This window comes from Pteronotus mesoamericanus, unplaced genomic scaffold (genome assembly GCF_021234165.1).
Source record: "Pteronotus mesoamericanus isolate MK-2021 breed Mesoamerican mustached bat unplaced genomic scaffold, CSHL_Meso_final contig_116, whole genome shotgun sequence".
NCBI lineage: Eukaryota > Metazoa > Chordata > Mammalia > Chiroptera > Mormoopidae > Pteronotus > Pteronotus mesoamericanus.
In genome coordinates this window covers 40347061-40363522 of record NW_026555027.1, presented here as the reverse complement: position 1 = coordinate 40363522, position 16462 = coordinate 40347061, and the positions used below count along the sequence as shown (strand labels likewise).

At 42.8% G+C, this 16462-nt stretch overlaps 1 protein-coding gene across 1 annotated transcript in view; it reads right to left on the bottom strand.

The window, feature by feature from the left end:
- USP13 (ubiquitin specific peptidase 13) overlaps positions 1-16462 on the bottom strand; it is a 104270-nt gene that overhangs the window by 25118 nt on the left and 62690 nt on the right. The window contains exons 11-16 of the mRNA XM_054580907.1: positions 12976-13101; positions 11701-11854; positions 9063-9237; positions 6340-6428; positions 1618-1740; positions 306-332 (exon numbers count right to left, since the gene is read on the bottom strand). Of these exons, the coding sequence (XP_054436882.1) occupies positions 306-332; positions 1618-1740; positions 6340-6428; positions 9063-9237; positions 11701-11854; positions 12976-13101 (694 nt within the window). The remainder of the gene's footprint in view (positions 1-305; positions 333-1617; positions 1741-6339; positions 6429-9062; positions 9238-11700; positions 11855-12975; positions 13102-16462) is intronic.

The window sequence follows — 16462 nt, the reverse complement described above, 5'->3', positions numbered from 1 at the left end:
AAATGGCATCATTAGCCACCATTCATTTATGAGGAAACTGAGGCTCAGAGAAATTAATTATTCTAGGTCACACAGTCATAAATGACCCTCATGCTAATGGTCATTCTCCCAAGCTACAGGGCCACTTAATTACCATGACACTGGTTTATATTTGCTACCTAACTTGTAGCAAAAGAATCATTTCCACTGAGCAAAAGCTGCACATACACATGTACAGGAAAGTGCCCCTTTACTGAACTCCCACAAATAAGTGTGTCAGGCCAATCACAATTGTAGGACACTGGGAAGTTTTTTAAGATACATACGGTCTATCAGTTGGTTCATCAGGCGATCTGGAAATTAAGGGAGAAAGCAAAAAATGAGACCAAACCTTTGCAAACTGTTTTAGAGAAAGAAAAAGAATCAATGCAAGGCACTCCCCAACCCCATCACCACTCAGGACCCCACACTGGTGTCAGACCACCCAACCTGCCCAACATAAAATCATTACAGCAAGGAGAAATACACCAGGTTGCAGGCATTAGAGCAGATAAAACATAATGCTCTGATTATCATCTTAATGAACTAAATCAGTTCCCTTCCTGTATTTCTAAGAACTCTGTATAATTATAAGCCAAGGATTCTATTAGGAATCTGAGAAAGCCATCTCGTACTTTTGTGATATTCATACCGATCTCTTCTTTCTTGAATTCCTTTAAAGAATCACCTGTACCCATAGCCCAGAATGTCCCATGTGTGGGTACCTTAGTACTTTTACTTTAACATTTGACTTTGCATTAGAGAATGCTGGAACAAAGATGCCTATCTGGTATCCTATCTTGCTCCTCTTGGATTCTCCTCACCCTCCTTGTGCACTCAAATTAGGTCACCAGTAGTAGTCACTGCTCTACAATGAAATACTTTTGGTAGAAGGCCCAGAGTGCTCTATTACTATAAGTTATTTCACTTAATTAACTCTTTAGGAAGGTAAACAGTAAACAGGTGAGCAAATAAAGCCAGAATGAAACTGATTTTATCAGAATGAATAATGAAACCAAGATTCTTCAGCACTGTCCTTGGAACCACAAAGGTGAGGCAACTGTTTTTAACATGTCCTTTTGCCTTCCAAAGTTAGGCATTATGAACAATGACCACTTTAGGAAAGTGAAAGAGTAACTCAAACCACTCCCTTGCTATGAAGCGGTGATGACGCTGGGGAGATGAGATGTGGGCAAGATATTTAAAACCAACACACACTGTAGAATGTCCCCTTTTGGTTGTCCAAAGGCACTCCCGAGAATGAAGCAGATCCCCTAGACCAGGAACCTACTGAAACACACTCCTTCACCCCTATAGGTATATTTGGGAGAAAGAGAGAGAGGAAGAGGGCAAAGCCAGAGGCAACATAACCTAAAAACTCTCTGGAGACTAGCTGCCCTCTCTTGCCAGTGGTTTCCACAGATCCCTTTCAACTACTCGTGATGGGTCTTTAAATTTACGGTTGCAGCGAGGCCTCACTTCTGTGTCCATGGTGGGTTACAACAGAGGAAGGCAATCAAAGGACAACACAGAGAAAAGTGACTATTTCAGCAGAAGAGGATGGTGGGAAGGGGTAGAGAATATCCTCCTGGAAGATACCTTTTGAGTCATCGGGAATGACTATGGGGGGGCTGATGTCTGGAAGCTCCTCCTCTCCTGGCTGTAACCCCCTGGCTCGGAGATGGTTGATATCCAGTAGGTCTGGCATATCAATGGAAACATCTGCAAAATGAAAAAGATTACATTTAATGGATTCTGCAAAATCCCATTATTTGCCTCCTAATATCAGCGCCGCTAACTCTATGTGCGTGCGTCTAGGCAGAGCTTAGAGGGGCTTTTCAGATCCCTGGAGAGATCACTGGACCAGGAGACTCATCGGGAATGATTAGATTTTAATGGAGACCCAGGGGAAAAGTACTGAGGGTGGCAGAATTTTACACTGAACGAGAACAAATGGGATAAGCCAGAGGTCGCCAACTGGCAGTCCATGGACCATTTGTAGCCCAGACAGCTTCTGTGTGGTGTTTTTAAAATGTTAGAAACAAACTCCAATTTTTAAATCAGAACATTTTAATTTAGAAATCCAGACTTCTACCTTACTTTGAAAAGCAAAGCTATAGAAGAGTCCTCCATGGGTGCCCTCTGTGACAGCCTGGCACAGACCTCACTGCTCCTCACTGCCCCACGGCCCTGGGCATCATATTTGTGCTACTATGACTCTTATGGTAAAAAGTGTTTTTCTAATCCATGTCTTTATCCAAAGTGTGATACCCGAGAAAGACCAAGCTAGCTAGCTACCTGTCTCTTATACCCAACCCATTTCTTTAATTTACCTTATCATCCTGTCCTCACTGTGCATTTGAGTTTGTGACACCTAGCTTGGGCCTTTTCTCAGACCGTGATAAGTAATGTGATTTAATTAAGGTAATAAATAAAGAATGAAGTTTTAAAGGTATTAATTGAATCTGAAGTGTATTAGTATTGGAGTACACTGTTTTTAACTTATCAGCTCAGCTGTTCTTGTGTTGACTTATCATATACAAAATTTATCAGTCTACTATCTTGTGATATTCACTAATGGAACTATTCAGATATAATAATAAATAGGTTCAAATGTCAGCGTAGGATGCGTCTCTTGGGCCAGCAAACAGAACCTGAAAATAGCATCCCAAACCAGTCAGGATGCCAGGTACAACAGTCTTAATTTAAAACAACGCAAAGAAAAAATTTAGTTAAAAAATAATTTTTAATCTCAGGGGGCAGCAAAAACAAACATAACCTCTGACCCATAAAATCAATACAATTGTTCCTCAACAGAAACATCCAGGTTCATTAAACAAAGCTTTGGGCCTTTAAATTCAGCAAGTCTATGAAATCTCATCTAAGTTTTTGTTTCTTTATAGGAATTCCAAGGACAAAGAAAAATAAGAGAACCATTTCCAAAGCTGTTCAGAGCCTTCAGAAGAAGAAAAAACATTTGATAAAATCCAACACCCATTTCTAATAAAAACTCTCAGTAAAATGGGAATAGAAGAAACATATATCAACATAATAAAGGCTATCCATGACAAACCCAGAGCCAACATCATATTCAATGGACAAAAACCACAAGTGTTTTCCTTAAGATTGGGAAGACTGGCATGACTGCTTTCACCACTCTTATTTAACGTAGTACTGTAAGTCCTAGCCATAGCAGCCAGACAAGAAGCAAGAAAAGGCATCCAAATTGGAAAGGAAGAAGTAAAACTGTCATTATCTGCAGATAACATGATACTGTACATACAGAACCCTAAAGATTCCACACAAAAAAATACTAGAACTAATAAATCAATTCAGTAAAGTAGCAGGATACAAAATAAATAGCCAGAAATCAATTGTATTTCTATACATGAATAATGGAAAATTAAGAAAACAATCCCATTTACAACTGCATCAAAAAATATAAAATATCTGGGACTAAATTTAACCAAGGATGTAAAACACCTGTACTCAGAAAATTAAAAGACACTCAAGAAAGAGTACTTTCTTTTCAGTACTTACTTGTACTGAAAAGATACAAGTAAGTGGAAGCATATACCATGTTCATGGATAGAAAGAATTAACATCATTAAAATGTCCATACTACCCAAAGCACTCTATAGATTCAATATAAATCCTGTCAAGACACCCAAGGCATATTTCACAGAACTAAAAGAAATATTCCAAAAACTTTTATAGAACAGTTAAGTTTTTGTTTCTTTATAGGAATTCCAAGAACTTAGCAATAGGAATCTTGAGAAAGAAGAACAAAGTTTGAGGACTCACGCTCCCTGATATCGAACTATACTAAAAGACCATAGTAATTTAAAAACAGTATGGTGCTGGCATGAAAACAGACATACAGATCAATGGAAGAGAATACAGCCCAGAAATAAATCCATGCCTTTATGGTCAATTAATATTTGATAAAGGAAGCAAATACAATGGGTGAAGATGGTCTATTCAATAAATGATACTGAAAAAATTGGACAGATATGCAAAAAATAAAACTAGACTATCTTCCTTTTTTAAAAATTTTTTTAACTGTTGTTTAAGAACAGTTGTCTCCATTTTCCCACTACCGCTTTCCCTTTCCCCACCCACTCCCACCTCCCACTCTCAATGCTTCCCCATTTTGGCTTTGTCCATGCCTTTATACATGTTCCTTGACACCCCTTCCCCTTCTTTTCCCCCATTATCCCCCTCCCACCTCCCCTCTGGTTACTGTCAGTTTGTTTTTTATTTCAATGTTGCTGATTATATCTTGCTTGCTTGTTTGTTTTGTTCAACAGGGTCCACTTATAGGTGAGATCATATGGTATTTAAATAGACAGCCTTCTTACACCATACACAAAAATAAACTCAAAATGAATTAAAGATTTAAATGTTAGACTCAAAATCATAAAAATCCTTGAAGAAAGCATAGACAGTAAAATCTCCAACATTTCTCAAGGCAATATTTTTCTGATACATCACCTCGGGCAAGGGGAATAAAAGAAAAAATAAATGAATGGGATTACATCAAATAAAAAGGTTTTGCACAGCAAAGAAAACCATCGACAAAATGGGAAAATGACCCACAGAATGGAAGAACATATTTGCCAATGATACATCTGATAAAGGGTTAATATCCAAAATTTATAAAGAACTTATAAAACTCAACACCAAAAAAACAAATAAACCAATTAAGAAATGGGCAAAGGACCTGAATAGACACTTCTAACAGGACATACAGATGGCCAACAGACAGATGAAAAGATACTCAATGCCACTAATCATCAGAGAAACACAAATTACAGCCACAATGAGATTTCACCTTACACCAGTCAGAATGGCTACCATCAATAAATCAGCAAACAAGTGCTGGCGAGGATGTGGAGGAAAGAGAGCCCTAGTGCACTGTTAGTGGGAATGCAGATTATTGCAGCGACTGTGGAGAGCAGTGTGGAGTTACCTCAAAAAATTAAAAATGGAACTGCCTTATGACCCAGCAATTCCATTTCTGGGTATATATCCGAAGGAACCTGACACACTAGTTCAACAGAACATATGCACCCTATGTTAATAGCAGGACCAAAGATTTGGAAGCAGTCTAAGTGCCCATTAGTAGGTGAGTGGATAAAAAAGCCATGGTACATTTACATGATGGAATACTATTCAGCCATTAAAAAGAAGGAAATTTTACCTTTTCCTCTTTCTTAAAAGATTTTATTTATTTTTAGAAAGTAGAGAAGGGAGGGAGAAAGAGAGGGACAGAAACATCAATGTGTGGTTGCTTTTCATGCGCCCCCTACTGGGGACCTGGTCTGCAACCCGGACATGTGCCCTGACTGGGAATCAAACCAGGGACCCTTTGGTTCGCAATCGGGCACTCAATCCACTGAGCCACACCAGCCAGGGTGAAATTTTACCTTTTTCGACAGCATGAATGGACCTGGAGAGTATTATGCTAAGTGAAATAAGCCAATCAGAAAAAGACAAATACCATATGATTTTATTTATATGTGGAATCTAATGAACAAAACATACTAACAAACAAAACAGAAACAGACTCATAGATACAGAGAACAGACTGACAGCTGTCAGAGGGGAGGGCATTTAGGGACCTAGGTGAAAACGACGAAAGGATTAGGAAAAAAAACAAAAAAAAACATAAAAACAAAACAAAAAAATACTTCACAGACACTGACCACAGTACGGTGACCACCAGAGGGAAAGCAGGGTATGAGGGGAGGGAGAAGATGGCAATGGGGGGATAAAGGGTGATAGAGGAGACTTGACTTGGGGTGGTGAACACACAATACATTCTACAGAAGGTGTATTATAGAACTGTGCACCTGAAACCTGTACAATTATATTAACCAGTGTCACCCCAATAAATTCAATAAAAAATAATAAAAGTAAAAGAAATAAAATAGTTAAGGATAAAAAAATATAAAGAATCCCAAGCCCCACCCCAGACCTGCTGAATTAGCATCTGCATTTTACCATGATTCCCAGGTAATCTGTATTGCGCCTTAACATTTGGGAAGCACCGTTTATGTGATGACGTGGGGGTCCTGTTTTCTCACTCCCGGAATCCACTCATTTCAAACCCATTATTAGAGGGGAGGGTTACCATGCGGTAATTTTATCATTGGTGTTTATCATATATTCTGTTTCAAAAGAGAAAGGTGGAAATACTGGAAAAAAAAACGAACTGGAACGCTTTCTGGCAGCCAATCACTCATGGCTGTTTCACATGCCATGTTTTTTAAATGGTTAATTTGATGTTTTAAGCAAAAGCATGCAAACGATACCTACCAAATTTTTTGGGAACCCAGTCAAGGCCAAAAGTGAACTTCTTTATCTGCACTACCAAGTACTCAGGAAATGAGGCAAAGCGGGATGTTCTGGGAAACACAAGGGGATTGTATCAGTGACACAAGGCAGTAAGAATTGTGAACACAGTTCCTGAAGCACCACAAGCTTTGTCGGAGGCACGGCGATGGGGCTGAGGGGAGGAACAGCAACCGGACAGAAGCAGACACACACCCACCCCTCCGGCTCATTCATCATGGCTTTTTTATAAACAGAAAATGTTTAAAGTAGGAGAGTGTTGTATTATTTTGGACCCATTGCCATATTACTACTTTTACTGTGGCATTTTATATTCTGAAAAGTGCTTTTCAACAATAAACATCAGTTTTCTCTAAAACCCTTTGTGGAATTTAGTATTACTATATATATTTGTAGGGGTGTGTAGTTATGCATGCAACATGTGTTTTGTTTTGGGGTGTTATTTTAAATTCAGTGTTATTTTATATTAGTTTCGGGTGTACAGCATGGTGGTCAGACGACCGTTTGCTTTACAAAGGGCTCCCCCCGGTAGTTCCAGGCCCCACCTGGCACCGTAGGGAGTTATCACAGGGTCGGTGACTGCAGTCCCTGTGCTGCACTTGACATCCCCGTGACTCTTTTGTAACTGCCAAGTTGTACTTTTTAACCCTTCTACCTTTTGCATTATGTGTTTGTTCGTGGGGTTTGAAAAAGTCCCCCAAGCAAGGCTGACACACTCCCACCTCTGCTCCCACCACGAATCACGATCGTACAGCACAAAGCTGGCATAGGAGGGACCCTGAGAACTTCCACTGTGGTTGCTGTTGGACCTTCTAGGACCTCATTAAAATACTGCTGCACCTAAATCCATGGTCTCATGGATCCTAGAAGTATAAATACTATGGGTAAGAAAGGCTGAATAGCCTGGACTTGCGTCTGGCAGTTTTATACACAGACAATTCAATTTGCACACCTAATTCACGTCCCGGTTCCCGCTCATTCTTCTCAAAACTTATCATCTTAGTTATAACAATCATTTGTATTTCAGTGTCAGTGAAAATTAGCTGTACACATGGACTCTACATACCTTCTAAAATAAAAGTTTCTTCAACAATCTCCCTGTAAATTCCACTTTCCAAATCCAAGTCAGTGCAGTGTACTTGGAATGCTTCTTCCCAGAATACAGAAAACAAATGCAAATCACTGCTGCCCCCTAGTGCTGAAGAGAAGTCACAGTACAGGGACGGAACACTGTCCAAAAGGACTAAGTGATGAATTGTGGTGGGTCTTGGATATGCTACTTAATTCACTCCAAATCTGAGCAAATCACTGACTCTCCCTGAGAAGGAAAGACTCTCACAGAAAGGGAGCAATGGTTGAGGAATCTTCAGACTATTGTCAATACGTATAGTAAAAAAAAGTCCAATCAACATGTTGTACACCTTAAACGTACATAATATTATATGTCAATTATATCTCAATAAAGCGAGGGGGGGATAGGTAATTACAGAAATTGCTCCTACCACTAATAGTACATGTAGATAGCTAACTGCCCAAAGAAGATGTCTCCAAGTTGCAATGAAGTGAATATCGACATTTAACATGCCAGGTTTATCACACATACATACATAGCAAACTGAGGAGTCCTAGGATGAAAACTTACCCTGCATGGGTAAGTGAAACTGAATGAACTTGTTATTAATCCTCATTTGAATATAAAGAACTTTTTAAAAATTATTTTAAGAAAAGATGGCTTTTTTAGCTTTTGAAATAAGTTCTTTTCATTTACCCATTTTTGACATGAGGTCAATTATCTAAGACAGAGCAATCCTGAGAGACGGCTGTTGCAGAGAATAGTGATTTAGGTTTCACTGCTACTTGTGAGGTAAAACCAGACAGCAATAGTTCTTCCATCCTCCACTCCCCTTTCCGTCAACTAGAGCTCAATCTTAACCTAGAATAAAAATGGCCAAATAATATCTAAAAGTAGGAAAATTCCCAGAATCAGACTCTCAGACCTCACCTCATTTTATGCCACTATACATACTCTTTTTCTAAACATACAAAGTTTGTCAGCAAGGGCTTGACTGTATAAAATTAACTAAGGTGTCAACTAAAGAAAAAAAATGTTTTATGCACCTGACAATGTGGCAGCAGGAGACCCCCTGCCTGAGTCCCAAGCAGCTCACCTGAACACGCTCAGCAGCCTCTGGGCCCACTTTGAGATGCCCCGAGACCCCTGGCATCCAGATAGGAACACAGTCAACCAAGTTCTAAGCCAAAGATTTAATTATGGAATTAAAACCTAACACAGTGGAGTTTACATACTGAGGACATTCATAGGTATTTTTGTAATTTCTTCATTAATATCATTCTTACCATGGAGGAGGTTTTTGGCCATACCTTCTTGGAAAAAACAAAAAAAAAACAAAAAAAAAAAAAACCATTCCCTCCCTGGCACATAATAAGCCTGTTTTATTGAATAGGTCTCACACAAGTGAGGGAAAGAACAACTAAGGTTGTGTAACTCATAATCCTATCTCACTACATGTGAGCAAGCATGTGCAGACTCACATGATACCCTATCCCCACTCTCCTACCCCAGTTCCCACCTCTCAAATCCCTCTCCTTACTCCCCCACCATCAAATAAGCACATATACATGCACGTGTGCATATACACACACACTTACTTTACACACACACTTACTTTACACCTGCAGACTTTGCCTGTAGGGCACTGCTCCAGAAATCATCCACGTTTTCTGGTTCAGAAAAGGCCTGAAGGCAGGCACTAAACGGTATCTTGGCACGAACCAACTCAGGAAGGGGTCTTCGGTTTGCTTCCGCTTCCCTTCTCGTTAATTCATAGGCGATCAGTTCATCTGAGTAAAAGAGCAAGCATTTGAATGTCTTTGCAATCACTCTTATCTTCTTTCACAGATAGACAGATTTATCTATATATAGATAGAAATATTTTAGAGAGAAAGAGGAAAGGAGAGAGAGAAAGAGCAACATTTTTTTTTCCTGTTGTTGTTCCTCTCATTTATGCATTCATTGGTTGATTCTTGTATGTGCCCTGACCAGGGATCAAACCTGTAACGTTGGCACATCAGGACAACACTCTAACAACTGAGCTAATCAGCCAGGGCCTCGCTCTTATCTTCTGGAAATGAAAAATATCCCCTTTGGACAATCTTCCTGGAAGGCTTCTGGGCTGGGGCAGGGCTGCTTACTTGCTGCCCTTCACAGGTCCAGAAATGCCTGCAGAAAGGTTATTCTCAAGCGTCTTTAGAGGAGCAAAGACAGGCTGCATCAAGCCATTCATATATATATATATTTTTTTTTTTTTTTTGCCTATTCCCCTTTGAGACTGACAAAAAGGAACTCTGAACCCCAGCCCACATGAGAGGTTCAGACCACATGTGATATAAATGATGCATGAACTTGGTCTCTCATTTGTCCAGAGGTCAGGGCTGGTTTACCCAAATGCCACCTTCCAATCACAAATTCTTCACACAGCGAATTGCACACTGAAAGAAACCCTAGGGCTCACCTCTTCCCAGGCCCTTCTCAATGAACAGAGGTCACAGAGGGTGTGGGCCAAGGAGCAAAGGGAACTATACAGGCGGCAGCCATCCACAGCACGCGACCTGTGAGACTGACATTGCCAAGACAATTTCCGGTTGAGATTACTCAACACCTCAGATAACAGAGCCACTAACCCATAAAGCCTTTCAACACTAACCCTGCTCAAATGATTAAACATCAAGGGAAAAAGAAGGGAGTGCACTGTGAACTTCCCAAGAGTCAGCAGGTCTGCTCTTGGAAACCACTTGCAAGTCAAAATTTTATATAGATCCTGAATAGGCGTTTCTGGGAATTCCTTTTGTAAAAAAAAAAAAAAATCACTCCTGATTCAGCTTTTAGGCACACTTATGTACTTAGATGCTTTCTTAAACACATCTGACTATGCTTTTAAAATTCATCTCCCACCCTAGCTGGTGTGGCTCAGTGGATTGAGCTCCTGCCTGCGAAGCAAAGGGTTGCTGGTTCAATTCCCAGTCAGGGCTCATGCCTGGGTTGCAGGCCAGGTCCCCAGCAAGGGGCGTGCAAGATGCAACCACACATCGATGTTTCTCTCCTTCTCTTTCTCCCTCCCTTCTCCTCTGTAAAAATAAATAATCTTTTTTAAAAATTTCACCTCCCATTCCACCATCAATTTATGATGTACTTCTCTCTAGAATGCTGGCATTTGGTGTTCCAGCAATCAATACCCAGAAACTAACTAAATTATCAGTATCCTTTCTGAACAAAATAGTCACCACTCAAAAATGTTAACAGTGAGTCAAACAGGATCACAGAACTAAGCAGAACATGTGAGTCAGGATCCCGAAGGTCATTAAGAGAAAGTTATTAAGCCTAGTTCTAAAAAGAAAACGAACCATACACCCTCACTCTCATTTCTGCCCTTACAGAGGATAAGAATTTAAAAACTGGTCAAAAGCTGCAGGAGCTTAGAGGAAATGGAAATCATTTTACCTTGAAATCCCCATATTTATCACTTCCCAGTTAGCACAATAAAGTGACTACTTCCCCCCACAAAAAAGAAAAAAAAAAACGGAAAAGGGCCCCCAGGAAGCTGTTGACGTCTACAGAAAGGACCCATTCACAGCAGAGAAGGAACTTAGCAGGTACATTGCCTTTTTCTGCTTCTAAAATGTTAATTCTAAGAAATATAATTGTATCTATTCTGCCTGGGAAGAACCAGATTAGACAGACTGATGGAACCTTCCTCTCAGACCCCAACCTGCTGCAACCTCTCTGCCTTCTCCCAGCTCCCAAAGCGCAGAGGCCCCTCTGCAGGGCCTCACGCCTGCAGCACTTCATCGTCTATAAAGGCAACGGAAATCCTCGGATGCCAAAGCTGGATCGCATCAAGAGCCTTCTGCTTGAGTGTCTCACATCAAAAAACGCAGCTCTGGTCACTTCCTGCAGACTTCCTAGCACAACTTAACGATGATGCTGTTCAAGAATTTTCCACATATTTCATTACAAATATTTTCCCCCAAACTAAACTGACTCCAAGCCAAACACTTGGTCAAATTTATAGGCACTAAAATAAGTTCCATCCATAACCCCTGCACAGAAATCAGTGATGCCTTTGATTCTTTTCAAAAGAAAGTCCCACGGGGACTTAGGGGAAGATGAAAGGAGACGGGCAAACCAGATGCCGTCTGGGCTAGCTGTCCTGGTCGAGCTGCGCAGTGACTGCACCGTGGGATCTGCTTCCAGGGTTTTCACACACGAGGAAGCACGCTGCTGACCTCCCACTCTGGAACCGTTACCCTTGTTGGTCGCCGCCTCCATGGCCACCGGTAACTGCATCAGGTAATCCACCCGCTCTGTGTAGCGGACTTTTCGGGTCTGGCAGCACTGAATGCGTTCTTCCACCAAAAACCGAAAAACATCACTTGGATTTTCTGAGCCAATGCGGTTCCTCTGAAGGTTAGATTACAACAGATGAGTGAATTTTTTTAATATTAAGCCATAAATAAAAATTAGCATAAAATCAAGTAGAACTCTGACGGAAAGACCTGGTGGTACAAAGCAATCGCTCTGGGCATGCCATTCATTTCCCAGGGAACTTCAAAAGTAAAACACTGGTATTTATCTAAAGTCCCCAAACAGGGCATTGGCTTAATAAATTATGATTCATCTTGTGAATTAATATTATGCAGCCATTCAAAGTCATGGGAGAGGGACTGCCCTGGATGGAATTAAAAGAAAGGGGATGAGGGGGCCAAACTAAAGAGAAAGGAAAAAAATAAAGGACAGCCTGGGAAAAATGAAGGCCATATATATGATTACACAAATGCACTCGTGTAAATCATATGCAAATAAAAAAGAAATCACGCTAAATTCAAATATGTAATGACATGGCAAAATGGTCTCGTCAGGTGAAGTGGAAACATCGTTTGGAAACCACATGTAGGGAATTAATAAATGCACCTGGAAGATGTCTGGTGGGCCAGACTCCAAAATGTTAACACCGGTTGTTTGTAGGGCCTGCTATTATGGGTGATTTTGATTTTCTCCTTTGTACCTTTCTGTATTTTCCACAGAGAACACATATGTAATCAGAAAAATAAACAGTTTTTTTAAGAGGAGAAAGAAAACCTCTAATTGTACATTCTTAGTGGTTTTTGAAAACCACAGTGTTTACTGTGACTCAGCTCTGCTGTGAGCAAAGAGCGGCCATCTATGCTTGGTGGCCAGAGGCCTCCAAATACCACATGACACTCTCAAGAAGCTTTGTCATCAAAAAGCAAAGAAAAAGGAAAAAGAATGGTGAATGAAATAACTGATAAATACTCCTAGAACACACAAATAAACAGAGAACAAGAGGATCTGCAAGCGCCTAGCACACAGGACGGGAGGAGCCGGCACATTCAGGGGGCCAGTCAGAGACACCTCAAAGAAGTCAATTCTGACGGCGCTCCAGCAGCGGGGGGTTTAGGTAAGAGGGTGGAGGCCCTCTGGCCCGGCCAGAGTGGGCCGCACGTAGGGGCGGGGCACCCTTGCCACAGCCCTTCTGAGCGTTTTTGAAGAGGCTTGCTCACCTCTACTAGGTTGACCAGGTGCAAGAAGAATTCCTGCGCATCCTGCTGCCTGTTAGAGGAGAATTCCGGGTGACTCTTGCTTACAAAGGCCTTAAACATGCGGGGAGAGATCCCATTCTGCTGAGGCTGAAATATAAAAATAAAATCAACTTACAAATGAGTGCTGTCATACACAGTAACAGCACGGAGTGGCAAGCACAGTGAGGATTACCACAACCCCTAATTCCCAGATGAGAAAACTGAGGCCCACAGAAGCTAAGTGAGAATGAACGCCAATGTGCACTGGCTGTTCAGTACACGCCAGGCCCTGCGCTCTGAACTTGACCTGAGAGCAGGGTGGCGCTCTTCCTGTTAAGTCAAAACTAAAGGCATGATAAATATCCCACTTTCTGAGAGAGGCACGAGGCCCTTGCAACCTCACAGGACTTGCTACCCGGGGGCCAAGCTGTCGGTTATAACCCACTGCCGAGCAGGCTGCCAGTGCATTAGGGAGGAAGAGGAGAGGGCCCCCGGTGGAGACAGGAACGGTGCTGCAAGCCCCGGTAACTCCTGCAGAGCTGTTCGGCCCCTGAGCCCGCCGGGGCTGCTTCTGGAGCAGAGCACATGGAGCGGCCAGGCGTGGGCCCAACACGGGAGAAGCAGGGAAGGGCTGGCTGCAGCTGCCAGAGGGGTAGAGTGGGAAGAGGGAGTGGCAGGGACAACTCTGGCAGGACAGGAACGTGTGAACATCCCCAGGCTAAAGGATAACACAGAAGGCCACCAGGCTCCTCCAGAAGGGACAGAGGGGAGGTCAGCTGGCTAGGGAGTCACGGGGCAGGAGCCAGAGTGGGAGGTTACAAGGCCAGCTGGACAGGGCATCAGGAAAGGTCCTCACGGGGGTCCCTCAGGGGACCAGCGGGGGTCATCTCTAAAGAACGACTGATGTGCCCCAGCTTGACTCTGGAGAGGCAGGAAGCAGAGTTGGAGGAAGAAGAAAAATGCCAGGGGATGCCGATGCTGACCCCGCTGCACCGCTGGCTTCTGAGACTCCTGGGCTCGGGAGCGGGGAGAAGCTGTAAACTGACTTTGATGGGAACTGGATTTTTTAACGCTGGTAACATGAAGGAAATCTAGGCAACGAGCGGGAAGAGTTCACATCGCCCTGACGACAGGGGTGGGCTCAGGATAACGTCGCTTCCTGCACCCCCTCCCAGTTCACCCCATCTAACAATGAGGCATCTAACACAGTAACCCTATGAAGAAAGTACTGCCATTACCCCCACTTTACAGCTAGGGAAACTGAGACTGAAACAGTGAAGTGTCAGGTAGGTCTCTCCACTGAAAGTGGTCTTACAACCAGATTATCTCACAGCTAAGAAAGAGAAGAACCAGAATGAACGACCAGTTCTGGGCCCTGGCTCTCTGCAGCGAAAATGGAGTGGCGGCTGTAGCACATAGTAGGTCTCAGTGACACAAACCTCACTGTGCCAATCAAGCTAAAGAAGTAACTCATGAGCGCTCTGCACGTGTGTGGGTGCTGTCTACCCACTTCTCAAAACCCCCACGTGCTCAGCTTCCAGGCCACACTCCCTCCTCTGAAGCCCAGAGAACTTGCTCTGTGGGCTAGCAAGCGCCCCTGCTTCCTCTCACTCTCAGCCTGCTCTGGCCCATCTCCTCAGCCTGACTGCCGGGTGGCTGGCAGAGGCCATGGCTCGCCCTTTTTCGAGATCTCCTGGGCATCCCGGGCAATGCCTCGGGTCTGGAGACCACGACAGGTGTGCACTCTCACGCAGTCCAATGTGGCAGGTGATGGGAAAACTCCCACAGCCATCAGCCGAGGGGCAGCTCTACATGTAAAACCTCTCCAGCATGCATATACTACACAATGTTTCTAATAAAACTCAGGTGAATTTCCTGTGTCATTGACAATGTATCTGATCTAGTCATCTCGAGTTTACTGACCACCTACTTCCTGCGGAGCACTGCTGGGGATTGTGCCTTCCAAGAGCTGACAGACAACACATGGATCTATAACAAACGGGAAAAAACACTGCAGGGGACCTGAAATGGCAGCTCTGAGGATGTGGGACCCAGACAGAAGTGACCAGCTTACACACACTTGGCTTTCGGATGCGCTTCCAGTGATATGTGAAGACCCATTTACCATATTTTGCCATGTATAACGTGCACTCTTTTGCCCAAATTTTGATGGAAAAATAATGAGGGGCATTACGCATGAGTCATGCCTGAAATACCTTGTATCTGTTCTTGTGTTTTGTAATTATTTGTTACATAAAATTTCTTGTACCATAATATGTTCAAAAATAAATACTAAAATTCCTTTAAAATAGGAAAAAACAAGTATCTAAATATAAGTAACTGAATTTAAAAAATTGAAAGATTTCTTTTTCCTAAAAGCTTGGGCCAAAAATATGGGTGTGCATTATACACGGCAAAATACAGTACACCCGATAACTCATTTCACTACCTGTATATACACCTCCTGAAAACTATGTGAAAGTTGTAACTTTCTTCACTTATGTGGCTCATGTATATCTATATAGTATCAGCCTGCACAAGTGTGTAAAAGTAATCCTTATCTTTGTGCATAATGGCTACCATTCATTCATTCAATGGAAATTTACTGAGTGCTATAAAATGTCAGACACTGTACTAGGCACTTGGGTGAATATTTACTAGGTCCAGGCATAGCTCTGAGCACTTTCTATGTGTATCTCGCTTAACTCACTCAACTTCATGAGGTGACTAATATTGTTACTATTTACTCCACTTGACAGATGAGAAAACTAGCCAGGATCACAGCTAGAAAAGTCAGTCTTTCTCTGCCTCTGCCTTTCGTCTGTCTCTCTCTCTGTCCTAATGCTGCTTCTTGCACACAAGTGACCAGTTCTCATGCCTGATGACTCTGACTCCATCTTACCAGTAACCAGTATGTCCTGGACGCTGGGGAAGCCCTTGTCAAACCCACGCACCGCTGGGACCAACTCTACAGGCCAGTGCAGCCGCTGTTCCCCCTCTCAGCAGCACGGAGGCTCCCCTCTGAATAAATCCTTTCGCACGGTGCATTCCCGTGCCGGCCTTCACACGAGCACGCACTCACTGCCTGTTCCTCACGGTGCCCCTTCATGCAGGCTGTGCTTTGAGCCTGCTGTGGCCTGCCAGTGCCCACCAACGCAGCTGCTTTGGAAAGTTCAACAAGTCCCTGAATTCTGAAAGGCTGCCTGCTGCTCTGTGCCACCCTGCAGTCACACAACTGGGAAGAGACGTTTCAACGGAGACCCTGGTGAAAAGCCCAGAAAACCCCAGACACTCAGAATGAACTGTGGCCCAGCCTCATTCATTCCCCTCCCACGCCTCTTCCCTTTCGGTGCCCATTTTTTTTCCCTCAATTGACCTTTCTTAATCCTTTGTTCCACAGTTCAGCTATAGCTTGAGAATTGTCGATCACTGAGAAGTTATTTGAAAAAGCTTCCGCGGTGGAGACACG